We start from the raw sequence: 15,786 nt of genomic DNA on the forward strand, positions 1-15,786 counted from the left end.
GACCGAAGACCCCCCCCCCCCCCCTCCCCCCGACATGACGTCAGCACCGACGCTGATCCCTCAGTCTGGTCTGTCAGGGCGCTCGCGCTCACTGATCAATCCCACAAACCTCATCCTGGTCATCTGAGTCACGTGACAGCACCCAGCCTGCACTCACCGTGCGGAGGGAGGGAGGGGACTGGAGTACCAATTTACAGATTTTGTGTAGTTGTGCTATATTAATATGTCAATATTAAAAACTGTGGATTTGAAATCTTTGGTTTCTCAGTGTGATCACATCATTACACATCAGCAATACACAAGTTAGTAACAAGTACAGTATCATGTATCATCAACCATGTGACCCTTCTCCCAGATTCCCTTGAGACTGAGGCTGTGTCCCAATTCAGGGTCTGCAGCTTAACGGTCCACAAGGGCCGCATGATCAAAGACAGCTCAGGCCGGAAGTGAGAGGCTTGTGAAATGGGACGGTCTAGCCTCCGTCGCGCTGAAAAGGTTGCCTAGCGAACAAGATACTAACAGCTGGAAACGTTTCAGACACCTTTGTTTGACAGAAATGAAGGAGAAAACCTTTTGTTCCAACACCTTCTCACTCCCAACTCGGCACATGTGTGAGGCATGGTCAGGCTCCCTCTGCGTCACTTATCGACGCGCAGGGCCCTCTCATTGAATACTATAGAGCTCCCTAAACGTTGCTTATTGACGACAAGAGATTAATATAATATATATATACATATACATATATACATACATACATACATACACAGTGGGGCAAAAAAGTATTTAGTCAGCCACCGATTGTGCAAGTTCCCCCACCTAAAATGATGACAGAGGTCAGTAATTTGCACCAGAGGTACACTTCAACTGTGAGAGACAGAATGTGAAAAAAAAAATCCATGAATCCACATGGTAGGATTTGTAAAGAATTTATTGGTAAATCAGGGTGGAAAATAAGTATTTGGTCAATAACAAAAATACAACTCAATACTTTGTAACATAACCTTTGTTGGCAATAACAGAGGTCAAACGTTTACTATAGGTCTTTACCAGGTTTGCACACACAGTAGCTGGTATTTTGGCCCATTCCTCCATGCAGATCTTCTCGAGAGCAGTGATGTTTTGGGGCTGTCGCCGAGCAACACGGACTTTCAACTCCCGCCACAGATTTTCTATGGGGTTGAGGTCTGGAGACTGGCTAGGCCACTCCAGGACTTTCAAATGCTTCTTACGGAGCCACTCCTTTGTTGCCCGGGCGGTGTGTTTTGGATCATTGTCATGTTGGAAGACCCAGCCTCGTTTCATCTTCAAAGTTCTCACTGATGGAAGGAGGTTTTGGCTCAAAATCTCACGATACATGGCCCCATTCATTCTGTCCTTAACACAGATCAGTCGTCCTGTCCCCTTGGCAGAAAAACAGCCCCATAGCATGATGTTTCCACCCCCATGCTTCATAGTAGGTATGGTGTTCTTGGGATGCAACTCAGTATTCTTCGTCCTCCAAACACGACGAGTTGAGTTTATACCAAAAAGTTCTACTTTGGGAGAATGTCATGTGGTCAGATGAAACCAATCCTCTGCTGTATCATCCATGTGCTCTCTGGCAAACTTCAGACGGGCCTGGACATGCACTGGCTTCAGCAGCGGGACACGTCTGGCACTGCGGGATTTGATTCCCTGCCGTTGTAGTGTGTTACTGATGGTGACCTTTGTTACTTTGGTTCCAGCTCTCTGCAGGTCATTCACCAGGTCCCCCCGTGTGGTTCTGGGATCTTTGCTCACCGTTCTCATGATCATTTTGACCCCACGGGATGAGATCTTGCGTGGAGCCCCAGATCGAGGGAGATTATCAGTGGTCTTGTATGTCTTCCATTTTCTGATGATTGCTCCCACAGTTGATTTTTTCACACCAAGCTGCTTGCCTATTGTAGATTCACTCTTCCCAGTCTGGTGCAGGTCTACAATACTTTTCCTGGTGTCCTTCGAAAGCTCTTTGGTCTTGGCCATGGCGGAGTTTGGAGTCTGACTGTTTGAGGCTGTGGACAGGTGTCTTTTATACAGATGATGAGTTCAAACAGGTGCCATTCATACAGGTAACGAGTGGGGGACAGAAAAGCTTCTTACAGAAGACGTTACAGGTCTGTGAGAGCCAGAGATTTTCCTTGTTTGAGGTGACCAAATACTTATTTTCCACCCTGATTTACGAATAAATTCTTTACAAATCCTACCATGTGGATTCATGGATTTTTTTTCACATTCTGTCTCTCACAGTTGAAGTGTACCTCTGGTGCAAATTACTGACCTCTGTCATCATTTTAAGTGGGGGAACTTGCACAATCGGTGGCTGACTAAATACTTTTTTGCCCCACTGTATGTATATATACATACATATATATATATATACATATATACATACATACATACTGTGCTATTTCTTTTTGTATTGTCTGCCTTTGTTAGTGTTTGTACTGGAGCATGTAACCAACACAATTTCCCCTATGGATCAATAAAGTATTCTGATTCTTCCGATGGATCTCTCACATGTCGTTCTGCTCTTTATAATAACTCCTGTTCTTTCTGTGACGGGAACATTGAATCTTACAGATGTATTTACTGTAAAGCCCTGTGGGACTACGTGCACTACAGGCTTTGCCCAAAGATTCCAAACTTACTTGATTTTTCTAAAAATTATATTATTTTTGCATCTCTAAGAAAAGAAACTTGAAAATGTCTTAAATGTGATAATTATGTGTAAATTCTTCATTCACAAATGTTGATTTCTGAAAACAAAGCCAACCTTTTTCACTATTCACAAAGAACTGTGCCTGACAAAAAACACGCTGTGGAGCTGCACTAAAACCTTTAGAAGACACAGAGGTTAGAATTCTGTCTTTTAATTTAATTAATTTCTTTAATTACTTATGTTTATATTACTTTACATATTGAAATACAGGCTGTTCTGCTGTTACCTCAAGTTGCAAAAAAGTCTTTGAAAATGCTGCCATTGTTGTACTTGTTACATTAATTAATAAAAAGAAAACCATGTGACAGCTGGACCAATCATTCTGAGCACGCTCACTTTAGGTGCTTCATATACAGTCCGGTTATATAACAGCAGTGTTGGGGAGTAACGGAATACATGCACCGCCGTTACGTATTTAGAATACAAAATATGAGTAACTGTATTCTGTTACAGTTACCGTTTAAAAAGGTGGTATTCAGAATACAGTTACTTTGTTGAAATAAATGGATTACACTGCGGTACTTTCCTGTTTCATTTTGTCGCGGGTCAGGACTGTTTGGGTTTTGTTTGACAGCTACGTGCTGTTGTTCCAGGCGGCAGCGTTACAGTTGCCATGGTTACAGGGCGACGCTCTCTCTCTCTCTGCGACTGTGTGTTTCCTGGGTGAGAGAGCGCCTTTTCGTTGTTGTGCTAAGCTAACAGGCAGAATGCTACAAGCATAGCTCTAAAGAATGTAGCATCATGGGCAGTGTAGTCCGTGCTGCAGGGAGAATGGACTGCCATACACGTTATGTGTCTGTGAGCGCGAGGAGGGAGAAAAAAGGGGAGTGGAAAGGTACGAGTTGTCATCGAGGAAAAACGGGAGCTGGAAGCATATAAATATAATAATAACCACTGCAGCCAAGAAGAGAGCCTGACGAGCCCAGTTGTAAGTAAGCTATTAAGACTCGACTGTACACCGTGTTCCTGTTTTCCTCTGAAAACAATAAGTTTCGTTGGAGCAGCCTTTCAACGCCTCTCTCTGTCTCTCGCAAGAAAAGTTGACCCACACAACAAAGTAAAGCTATTTTTCAGCTACGAGCCGACAGGGACCCCGCCGTATTAGTCAGAGGTCCCTTTACTACAGTTCGGAGTCGCGGACCTTCAGTAACAGTAATAAATCACACAGCAATAGTACATTCACGTTGTTGTAAAAAGCATGATAATATATTAAGTAATCCAAAGTATTCAGAATACGTTACTGTCATTGAGTAACGTAACGGAATAAGTTACAGAATACATTTTGGGGCATGTATTCTGTATTCTGTAATGGAATACATTTTAAAAGTAACCTTCCCAACACTGTATAACACTTACACCTGGAGTCGATTCCAAACTTCATTGTGCTGCACCACCCACACCTGAATCCCCACCAATCATCACCGTTGTCCTGACAACCTGACAGCCTAAACTCTGGACATAACACACCCTTTAAATCAGCGGTCTCCAACCTTTTTTGCCCCACGGACCGGTTTATGCCCGACAATATTTTCCTTTAAGGTGTCGCGGATAAATACAAGAAAATAAAACTAGTACCGGTACCGAAAAAAAAGATGATTTATTCATAACACACGTGGAAAGACCCAGGAAAACAGAGTTAACGATAAAAACGATAACAAAATGACACTGAAAACCGATAAAAACCCTGAAAACTATACATTTCACACCTGAGCCTCAACTCTCGCGGCCCGGTACCAAACGACTCACGGACCGCTACCGGTCCGAGGCCCGGGGGTTGGGGACCGCTGCTTTAAAAGACCTCTCCGAATGCTTTGCTGCCCCCTGCAGTCAGAAGAAGAGTGAGAGACTCCTGTAGATGAAGGCTGTGTGTGTGAGAGAAACACAAAGCGGGAGTCTGACCAGATTATTGATCACTTTATTGTTTCTGTACAAACAAAGAGTCGCTGCCATCTCCGCCTCACACCCGGGAAGGATACAGCATCTGCACACAAAGAGGAAGTACACTGTCACAATAAAACCACGCACAGGAAATGAACTTCACAATACAACTACCACACAGGAAATGCACACAGGAGGAGAAACCACAGAAGAAGTAAGCGGCGAGAAGACCTGAGACGCCTTCAGAGCATCAGTGCGGCGAGCGAGGTGGAAGATATGGCGACGGTGGTACGAATGCGCGTGTCACACTGTGAGCAAACACCTGTGACAGGTGAGACCTCTAGATGTGACTCCGAATGACTGAACGCCATTTCTGCAAAATAATATGGTCAATCAGAGTCATCAGATCTGCGCTCAGCAGCATTTTTTCTCTTGGTACTTTTTTCTAAATACTGCTCAGAGCTGCAGACCCCCCCCCGGTCTGTATCTCACTGTAAATCTGTATAGTACCTATCCAGTTGTTCAGTGATGACGCGACGAATCCTACTTCCGGGTCTAAAGTAGTCTGCGTTTAATATGGCTTTTGTGTTGTTAACATGTTTAATGTTTTGTATTTTCTTCTATTTGATCTCAAAAAGCTCCTAAAACAGTCAGTGATCCCTGTTGACCTCCCTCGGCTTTTATTACCGCTAATCATTTATTTAAGCTCAGTTTTTAAAACCTTAGGATGTAACTACAGCCCAGCCCATGCAGCAGTATATGAATGACTAACCTCGTATTGTGGATGGATTATCTCAGTTGTTCTCCTGGCTGAAGTTTGGTCCTTTTACAGCATCCTGCCATGCGATTACATTTGTTCCTGACCACCGAGAACACTCACGGTAACTTTTATCGAGTGGAAAAAAAGTTAGCTTGTTTATATTATGCTAACATAGCTGTGTCGCTAGCGGTCACGTAGCACATCATTATATACCAGCTAGCCCAACTTCAGTAACCCTACAAACGTCACTGCTGTTTAGTTTTCTGTCTTCATTTATGCTGGAAGTGATAAGAAAGCTGTACGTTTGAATTTGTTTCCAAAACCCCGCAGTCAGGACATGCTATATTGTATTTAGATAGAAGCTAGCGAGCTAACTCCCTGCTAACTTCTAACTCCGTTAAATGTCATAAATTCCGTTTTCATGGATGCCTGGATGTTAAACTCAGTTGTTACACCTGGTAGAGCAGAACGCTGATCATTTTATTAAAGATGAAAGACTTTAGACAGTTTTTAACTCTCAGTAATGCCACAGTGATGTTTGATATATGGACCTGCAGCGGAGTTTAGACCCAGACACGGCTAGTGACGTCAGACTGAACGACCGGATAAAGACTTTCTATTCTCACAGCTGTACACCAACAGCAGCAGCCGGGTGGAGCGGGCTGTCAGTCTGATGAACATGCTCTAATCTGAGTTTATCTGACAGAATGATGTGCAAACGTTACTCAGCCTCTCGTCTTGCTTGAGTTTATTCATTTATTCAAATATTGATAAGCTTCCTCAATGCTGCTGTCTGAAGCCACACCCCTCAGTCTCGTCATATTGATTTCACGTTATAAAAAAGAACCTGTAAATGACGCCTCCAGCTGTGGCTTCATGGTGAATAAATCAAATTTAAAGACTGAGCGCACTCAGGTAGCGCTCTGAGCCAGAGCAGGTCAAAGTTCGCACGAACACTTTTACTCCTGAAGCGTATTGGAAACGATCTGATGGCATGATAGGAAGCAGTGAACACAGAAACGCCACGGCAGCCAAGACGTCTGCGAGGTTGTAACCCCAGCTGATCAGGTCATGTGACTCACCACTCTGACTCTGTGTCCAATGGCTTTGGCCGGCAGGTTGCTGCTGAACTTTGCTCGCACCATCCCGCTGCTTCCGTGTGCCCGGGTCACCTTCCCCCAGATCACACGGGTCTTGTTGGGCTTCCCGCCGGGCGTCACCGTGTTCCTGCGTGCACACACACACACACACACACTTAGAAACACGCCAACCTTAACAGTAAATGAAAGATGGCGGTGTGGCAGCTCACTTCTTGGCCTTGTAGACGTAGGCGCAGCGTTTGCCGAGGTAGAAGTCGACCTCGTCCCGGCTGTAGCAGCCCTCGAGCTTCAGCAGCGCCGTGTGCTCGCGCTGGTTCCTCAGGCCGCGCTTGTAGCCCGCAAAGATGGCCTTACTCCACAGTCTGAAAGAGAGACTGCGTCAGACCATGTCACCACCACCTGCTGACACGCCCCCAAATCTGACCAATGGAAAGAGCTGCTCATCTCCAGCCCAAGCGTGACCAAAGGTTTCACCAAAGTCAAAGCACAGCGTGTCTTTTTCACCCAGACATCAGCTGGTGGAGCTCACCCTTCCATCACACACACAGAAACTGCACAAAACAGTCGCCAAACACAGGAGGCGGGAAATCAATCACAACGACGGAGCTACCCTCCGCATCTCTCTAACAGACCTTAAAACATCTAAAGCAAATCAAACCTGCAGAATGATCAGTCTGATTACTGATCAATCAGCCCAGAAACAGCTGACAGAATCAACATCATCAAAAAGCTGGAGTGGGAGGAGCCACGGGTGAATGTGACCCCCAGAGGCCTGTGCCGCTCTGGACTGATAGACGTCAAGTATTGATTTATCTGCTGCCAGCGTTCTGTGCAACGTGATCAACTCACTAATCAGACACAAATGATCAATAGAACTAAAGTGAGCGGCAGAAGGTCCCAAAACAACCAATAGGAACTCCAGTGCTTATTGATCAGAGCCAAACCGTGACCCACTCCACCAGCTGATGTCACCGTGGTTACTTCACCCTTCTCCTCCGATCTGAGGATCGAAGGTCGTAACCCTGCACCTGCTTCCCCTGTACGCTCCACAGATCACCAGCAACGACCCACTGACAGCGCCCACAACTGTTTCTATAGCAACAAGGACCCAACTCTAAGGTGTTTACGTGTCGACGAGGAAAACTGAGATTTAGTCACACAACATCAAAGGTGTGCGAGACGTTACTGTTCACATGAGATGAACTTCTACAGTGACAGAAACACTGCTGCTGTTACACATAGTTACTGTCCCTCTGTTTACACGACTATGTGCCATCTTTGCTACTCGTTCCCTGCCAGGCTTCCGTTTTTTGCGTTTACACATGGACACACATACTTTTTCTGCCTAAAACACTCGGCGGGGCTGAGATAGATTTTGGTCGCCCGACCGGAGATATCACTAGCTCCGGGACGTTGGGCTAGCAATTTTGCGAGCCCTGATCTGTGCACCTCCAACCATGACATCATCACCATCAGCGTCTCTGCAGCGAGGAACAGCGTCTCTGACAGATCACGGCCTGTTTGAATAAAACTTTATTAAACCCATCCCAGAATCACTGAAGAGCAGACAGGAAGTCGCTCTGCACTCACAGTTAACTCACTTCCTGTCAACACCTGTCTGCCCTCTCCTGTTTCAGAACTTCAGCAGGTTAAATCGCTCACACAGACATACATCATGTGACCACAGAGTGAAATGATTGGCACTCACCTTCCAGGCATCTTGGTCGTTGTGGTCTTCTTCAGGTGAGTTCACCTGCACAGAAACAGTCACATTAACACCTGAAACCTACTGTAGCATCACGTGATTGACGGCACTGGTAACCAGCATGTTTTCCTGAGCTCGCAACTTTGTACCCGCTGTGTTTTCAGAGGAGGACACATCACCATGGCAACTAATAATACGAGTTTTTAGTGCCAGGCCCTGATAACTGTAGGTTTAGTCAGCTATGACCTCACAGGTGGAGGACTGAGCGTGCTCCAACCTGGGATGCGTTTACTGTTCTTAAGAAACACTTTATGTGGGAACAGCACGTGCCACGCTACCAGGTAAAAAGTCACGTGACTTATTCAGAGGCATCTTGGACCACAAGTAAAGTGTCTGAGGTTGTCACAGAAACAGTCCCGTTCAGAACCCGTGCGATTCTGCGGTCAGCCCGTCACTGATCGATAACCGATGGCTCCCTGCATACAGCACGTAACATTCGGCTCTTTCCGTTTCATTGTTTCACGAGAAACTACGAAAATCCGAGTCAGCTCCGGCCGGTGGATCCTCTGGTTTGGCCCGTTTACCGGGGGAGCTCCAGCCCGCCGCGAGTATCGGGGCTCCCACACACCCTTTCCTTACCGCACGTGTGCGGGAGCCGGCACGCGCAGCTCGGAAGCCGCTCGGTTACCCGCGGCCCTGCGCTTCGTTAGCCGAGGCTAGCTTCTCTATCCGGAGCGAATCTCCGCCATCAGTGGCTCAAACGCAGACACAGACCGACCGAGCAGCGCCGGGGCTCCTGCCCCGGCCCCCCTCGGGACTATCAGCCGCCCACCGCGCAGATTAACGGGCATTTTTCAAGGATGTGCCGGCGGACATGTTGACTCTTACCTGCACCGCGTCCGCAGAGAAGGAGGAAAAGGAAGGGCGAAAGGGATGCTGGGAAATTAGTGTAAACAGAGGTGTCCGCGGAGCTGCCTGAAAAGAAAGGCTCGTTTTATTTTCCCGCTTTTTAGATTTTAATGTAATCAAGGAAACAATTAAAAACACGTTTACAGAATTTCATAACACACATTTTAATAATAATATTAATACATGTTTATGGCTTCATGTTTTGTCTTTGTTAATGTAATATTTTTACGTTAATTTTCAAAATCCACCGCATTAACGCGCTTTATTGAAGATAATATAAACAAACATTTATGTTTGATTTGTGAGAACTAAAACTGGTAACTAACAAATGACGTCACATGCAGCAAATGTAACCTATCCAGTCACCCCAGCCATAAACTGTTCAGACTATTTCCATCAAGCAGGAGGTTCTGCAGTATCCGGTCCGAACCAGCAGACTGGGAGACAGCTTTTTCCATCAGGCCATCAGACTGCTGAACACTTCATAGACACCTCACCTTCACTTACTTCAACATTATGCACTCCATATTGTACATAAATGCCACTTGTTTTGCACAGTAAACATCTGCTGACCTCTGTATATTTTATTTTTATTTAATTTTATATATATATATATATATATATATATATATATATACACACACACACGCACACACAAATATGTATATATACATATTCAGTAACGCGCCTGCACTCTTATATTTGTACATATTTATTCTTAGAATTCTCAGATTCCCATTCTTATACTTCGCTTGCTCTTATGTTTCTTGTATTTTGCACACCTCTTTTGCTTGTGAAGCTTGCACACAAGAATTTCACTTACATGTGCTGTATCAGTGTACCTGCACATGTAATCTGGCAATAAAAGTGATTTGAAATGAAATTGAACTAAAATACAAATATTTGACTTTATTGTATCAATAAGAGGGCGGATTACCTCCCTCCATCCCACCCTGTCAGGTAAGTCTCCAGCTGGCTGTAGGATAATGAGCCTCACCTGCTCCCAGGTAAACGCCTCTGTGACTGTGTGGTGATTGGTCTGAACGGCAGCGTTACCTGTTTAACCCAGAACTCCAACGTTGATTACAGTCTGTTTTCTCTGACCTTCTCCATCAGCTGTCTCACCTGCAGACACCTGAGGTCTGCACTATGAAGCAGGATTGAGTCTTATCTGATGTCACCCCAGGAACAAACACCATTCCCCAAAAACTGCTCATGTCCTTTGGCTGCCCAGCAACAGCACGAAATGCTGTCATCCCTGTGTGCACGCAGAGCTGCACGGCTCCGCTGCCTCAGGAACGCAGCGGCCCTCACCTCCAGCTACCACCTGCTCCACCTGCTCCACCTGCTGCTATCAGCAGGAGACACCAGAGCACTGAAACTCAGGCTGAGGCCTGGCTTCCGTCTCACAGCCTCCACAACACTAAATCCTACCCAGCAGATGCTGTTGTGTGGAATATGTTTTTGTAGTTTGACTATTGCTTTACTTTATTTGTATATATTGACCTTTTTATATACCCTTCACTGTTTTGCTCTTCCTTTCCTTTTCATACTTAGTTTTGTTCAGTAGTGCATGGGCGGAGCCTGATGTCATTGTTACAATCAAAGCACACTTCGGGGTTCCACTCATGTCTTCATCTAAGATGGCGCCACACACACACTCAGGTTGCCATAACAACAAGATGACGTCATTATGTATTCTTGATGTTTTCAATGATGTATATTTTTCTTCTTATTAGTGTGAATGCTTGAAAAGCACACTATTGTTCTTTGAATCTTTATTATTATTTTTCCGTAAGTTTTTTGGACGCTAACTCCTTCAAAACTGTTCAACTTAGAAAAACCATTCAAGCACCATTAGATTCCTATTCTTTTGGACATGACTGCTTCTATTTTTCTCATTTTTAACATTTATATTTTTAATTTTATTCAACTTTATTCAACAAAAATTTCCCATGTATTTCAATGGGGAGACCCTTCAAACCCTCATTCAACTTACTTATTTTTCAACTCCTACTACTTCCACATACATTGACATAGAGCCACCATTCAAACTTTAAAACGAAGCCAAGAGATTCAACTATTCAACTTGTATTTATCTTTTCAATATCTATTATACTTTTTCTTCAGTTCTAGTTTAAGTTTCATGATGTTTTTTCACCCGTTTCAGAGTTTATAATGGGTGTGTATGGGACGGAATGTTGGGGCTAGAGTGAGACAGCTCAACTGCTAGAGTGAGAGGAGCAAAAAAATCTTTTTTAAAACTGCTGCTGTGTCCGCAGCGTTTGCTCTACAGGTATGATTTTACCCTCAAAACTTATCCATCGCTGTCCTCTTTCATCCAATGTGTTTACTATTGTCCTAGGTGTTATGGTTCTTTCATAAATGTCACCAATGCACAGCCTCCTCCCTCCAACTCTTCCATAGACTCTAATGTTAAAATGGCTCAGAAGGTTCGTTTGAAAATCAGAAGAGCATGGTGTCTTTCCACTGTCACCACGTCCATATAATAAACTCCACAGGCATGACAACTGAGAATCTGGTAGACTGGACATTGCTGCCGCTCACGGTGAAAGAATTTTGTCAATACGACTTTTACTTTTCATTTGGGAACGATTTGTTTCGGCCTGACTTTTCTGTTCATTTTAAGCAGCAAAAGTGAGGTGCATGTCTGTGTACGTGTGTATGGAGCCATTGGGTGCGGTCACTATAGCAACCAGGCTCACACCTGCCTGCTTAACGAGCTCTGCCTGCCACTGTACCAAGATTCATCTTAAACACTTCTCTTTCAACTGCTGCTGTGTCCACAGTGTTACAGCCATCATTTTACCCTCAAAACGTCGCCATCGTTGTTCTCTTTCCAACATCTTGTCTTTCAAAGCTCAGACATTTAAACTTTTTAAACTGTGTGGATCCAAGTGGAGGGATCACATTTTAGTCATTCAGTGATTCAAAGAATATGACCTTTTAATATTCTTTCAGATGTTTTCTGACTCGAAAATGTATTTTCTCATTACTTAGGTTTTTCTAATTTAAATTTAAAAACTTTTCAGCTATTTTCCAACTTCTTCTGTGTGAACATCAAACTCTGTATTTTCCAGCTCATTCAACATTTTTAGCTTAATATTCAATAATTAATTCATTTCAGCTCATACATTCAGATTCAAGCATTCACACTGCAGTTTCTTCAGAAAATGCACTTTCTAGTTGCTCCTATGTTGTCTTGTAAAATGTGCTTCTATCCCTGGCTCTTGCATCTTCATATAATGATGAATAAACACTCATTAATGAGGAAACCATAGGGCCACTCTTTCATCACAAGAGCGTTTGGAACAGTTGAAATAATCATAATAACAATAATAATAATAATAATAAATTTTATTTAAGAAAGCACCTTTCAAAACACTCAAGGACACTGTACACAAGCAATAACAACAACAAACATAACAATTTACAAAATAATAAGGATAAAACTTTGAGCAAATAAATAAAACAAATTAAAGTAGCAGGATGGAAAAAATTATGTGTAATAGGCTAATGTGAACAGGTGAGTTTTGAGTCTGGACTTAAAAAGAGGGAGGGAAGTGATGTTTCTTATCTCAGGAGGGAGGGAGTTCCAAAGACGGGGGGCAGAGCAGCAGAAAGCCCTGCGCCCCACGGTGGCTAGCCGGGGGGGAAGGGATGGAAAGCGAAAGAGAGGAGGAGGATGTGAGACACAGAGAAGGAACGGTGATCTGAACCATGTCAGAGAGGTATGAAGGCGAGAGATGATGGGTAGCCTTGAATGTGTACAAAAGTGTCTTGAAATTGATGCGGTATTTAACCAGAAGCCAGTGAAGCTGCTGCAGAGCAGAGCTGATGTGGTGCATAGAAGGAGTCCTGGTGATGATACGAGCAGCAGAGTTCTGGACACGTTGAAGCTGATGGACAGATTTTTTTTTTTTTTTTTAAATATTTTTTATTGAAAAAAGAAAACAACAGTACTTGCAGTTACCAAAATACAATCAACCTTTCTTCATTTTCCTAAGTAAATAAACACACATATATATGAAAAAAACCCCACAACGCCCCCCCCCCCCCTCCCCCCAGTCCCACACAGATCAACACAACCATCAAACATATTAGAGGAATATAATGATGGACAGATTTTTGACTACGACCAAAAAGAAGAGAATTGCTGTAATCGATCCGGGAAGTGACCGGGCTATGAACAAGAATGGCAGCGGCATATGGGGAGAGAAAAGGACGGAGACGATTAATGTTGGAAATATGCAGTGATGTCATTGACGTGGGAGTTAAAAGATAGAGTGCTATCAAGGATGACACCCAGATTTTTCACAAATGGGGAAACGGAGACCGGCGAGTTATTGATTGTAATAGAAAAGCTATTAGTTGTGAATAGCGTTTGTTTAGTGCCGACTAGGAGGAGCTCAGATTTGTTACTATTGAGTTTGAGAAAATTGTAAGAGAACCGCGAATTTAGTTTGGCTAAACAGAGGGTGAGGAAGGACGGGGGGAGAGCAGAATCAGGTTTAGTGGACAAATAAAGCTGGGTGTCATCAACATAACAGTGAAACAGTGAATATTGTATTTACGAAAATGTGTCCAAGCGGATGAAAAGAAGGGGCCCTAGGACAGGTCCCTGGGGCATACCTGCAACCAGAGGAAAGAAATCATCAGCTCTCTGTTTCACATGGACCTCGACATCGAAAGTGATCCATGGAGCTGGCAGTCAGGTCACCACCAGATGGTACATGGCCATTTTACCAGATAACTGGTGGAGGCTCAAACAGCCTGACGTTAAAGCTCTGCTTCATCTCACAGTGAAGCAGGTGTTTGAGGCTCAGGTTACACACCTGCCCACTGATCCGTGAAGACTGATCAACAGCTCACTCCTTAAACAGATGACCTTCATCGTCAACAACAGGGCTGGGCCGTCGCTCCTTACCAGCTGACCACCTTCTGAACCTTCCAGTGAGCTGATGATGCTGCCCTCTCTGTTCTCACCTGTTATTAATCTGTCTCTTTTCCACAGCATGTCTTTATCCTGTCTTCCTTCTCTCACCCCAACCAATCACAGCAGATGGCCCCGCCCCTCCCTGAGCCTGGTTCTGCCGGATGTTTTTTCCTGTTAAAAGGGAGTTTTTCCTTCCCACTGTCGCCAAAGTGTTTGAAGATTTAGGCTTAAAGCTGAATTTAAATAAATGCGAAATTCAGAGCCAAGTATTTGGGAGGTGTGATTATTGCGTCTGATATGACACAGTTTAAAGCACAATGTTATCTGGGGCCTCAGGGCTTCCTGTGAGGACGCTGCCACACGTCCTGTAATAAACCACGCTGTTTAAGAACACCTCACTCCAGGACACCACAGCATCAATGAGAGCACACACTGCGTGTCATTAAAGAATGTGAAGTTAGACTGTTCTTCATAAACAGCCCTGATGTGACACGCTGTCGCTTGGTTGATTTCCAAACATACTTTGAAAAGATGTCACAAAATCCTACCGTGAAACATGATTATTGTTCTCCAGAGGAGTCATGAATACTTTCAGTCACAAACCGGTGTTACGTTATATTAGACTGCACTTCCTGTCGCAGCGTCCTGACCCGGGAACAGAGCTGCAGACGTGACGTTCACCTGTGACAAATATTTCTACTTTATTCACAGAAACAAAAACCACCAAGGAGAGAAAAACAGAAAACATAGGAAACATTTACAGTATGAACACAATCAGCTGATGGTGTTCTTGTTTTTTGGCCACATGTTTTTCACCACTTCCTGTGTGCGGTGTTGAGACAATAAAAGCATCAAAGCCACATTCTATTTATTTTATGACTGAAACAGCAAAAACACACAAGTGGAAAAACAGCCGCCCACGTCACGTGACCCGCTGCTGCCACAAGACGAGCGCCTGAAGAAGAAAACATCTGTACACCATCACCTTTCTGAAACCTCTAAGCCACCACACCTGTCCCCATCAGGTTCACTCAGATCTCAGGTGAGTCCAGTTAAGATGAGCTGATTGGTGGAGGTGGTTCAGGGGGCGGGGCCCAGCCTACTTGTCATAATTCAGGTTGTTCAAGTTGTGCTCTTGTGCTCTGTTCAGGTGACTGAGAAACAAAGTGAGGCTTCAGCAAGTGTTTAGTGTAGTGTCAGCATGCTGATGTCGTACGCCACCTGAACACAGCACCAGCCCCCTTTACTCATCTTTACAGTTTAAATTATAAACACAGTCTTCTCCTCCGGTTAGTGAAGCAGCAGCAGCTCAGATTCATGACATCACTGTACACAGAGGCCACGCCCACTGTAGGATGGCAGGATGTGTGCTGCAGTTCCTCTAATGTCCAGCAGAGGCAGCAGTGAGTCAGCCCCACACACATGTTTACAGCCTGATACACAAAGGGTCTGGCCCCTTCATGACACCTGTTTGCATTATTAGGGGTGTGGCTTCTGCCTGACAGGTGGATGGTGACACAAGCGGCTGTAGCTGCTAGCAGTCTGCTTCACCTGAGCTGCACCTCCTGACTGTGTTTGTGCAGTTGGAGCCTTTTGGAGCTCCAGTTGGAGTGAGACGCTGAGCAGGTATTGCTTTGATCACTGTTGTCAAGACGAACTTTTATAAATAAAATTACAGTACAGCAGCTGTTTGCTTACTTCACTGACAGGAGAAGAAATCCCCCCCCCCCTCCCCCC

At 44.5% G+C, this 15,786-nt stretch overlaps 1 protein-coding gene across 1 annotated transcript; it reads right to left on the reverse strand.

Annotated features, from left to right (window-relative positions):
- Window positions 1-4,639: 4,639 nt before the first annotated feature.
- Window positions 4,640-9,136, reverse strand: rpl35a (ribosomal protein L35a). The gene is made up of 5 exons (XM_085244617.1): window positions 9,072-9,136; window positions 8,187-8,231; window positions 6,688-6,840; window positions 6,461-6,605; window positions 4,640-4,721 (listed from the first exon to the last, which is right to left on the reverse strand). Exons 2-5 carry the CDS (start codon window positions 8,195-8,197, stop codon window positions 4,698-4,700), a joined length of 333 nt encoding a protein of 110 aa, XP_085100743.1. The 5' UTR covers window positions 8,198-8,231; window positions 9,072-9,136; the 3' UTR covers window positions 4,640-4,697.
- Between the last annotated feature and the right edge of the window lie 6,650 nt (window positions 9,137-15,786).

This window comes from Mchenga conophoros, linkage group LG14 (genome assembly GCF_057382185.1).
Source record: "Mchenga conophoros isolate Kocher_MC1m ecotype Shallow Benthic linkage group LG14, M_conophoros_male_GT1.1, whole genome shotgun sequence".
Taxonomy (NCBI): domain Eukaryota; kingdom Metazoa; phylum Chordata; class Actinopteri; order Cichliformes; family Cichlidae; genus Mchenga; species Mchenga conophoros.

Coding starts and splice junctions, on each gene's coding strand:
- rpl35a (XM_085244617.1), bottom strand. Junction 6,606..6,687: donor TACGTCTACAAGGCCAAGAA/GTGAGCTGCCAC, acceptor GTGTGCACGCAG/GAACACGGTGACGCCCGGCG. Junction 4,722..6,460: donor TTGGACACAGAGTCAGAGTG/GTGAGTCACATG, acceptor CTTTGTGTGCAG/ATGCTGTATCCTTCCCGGGT.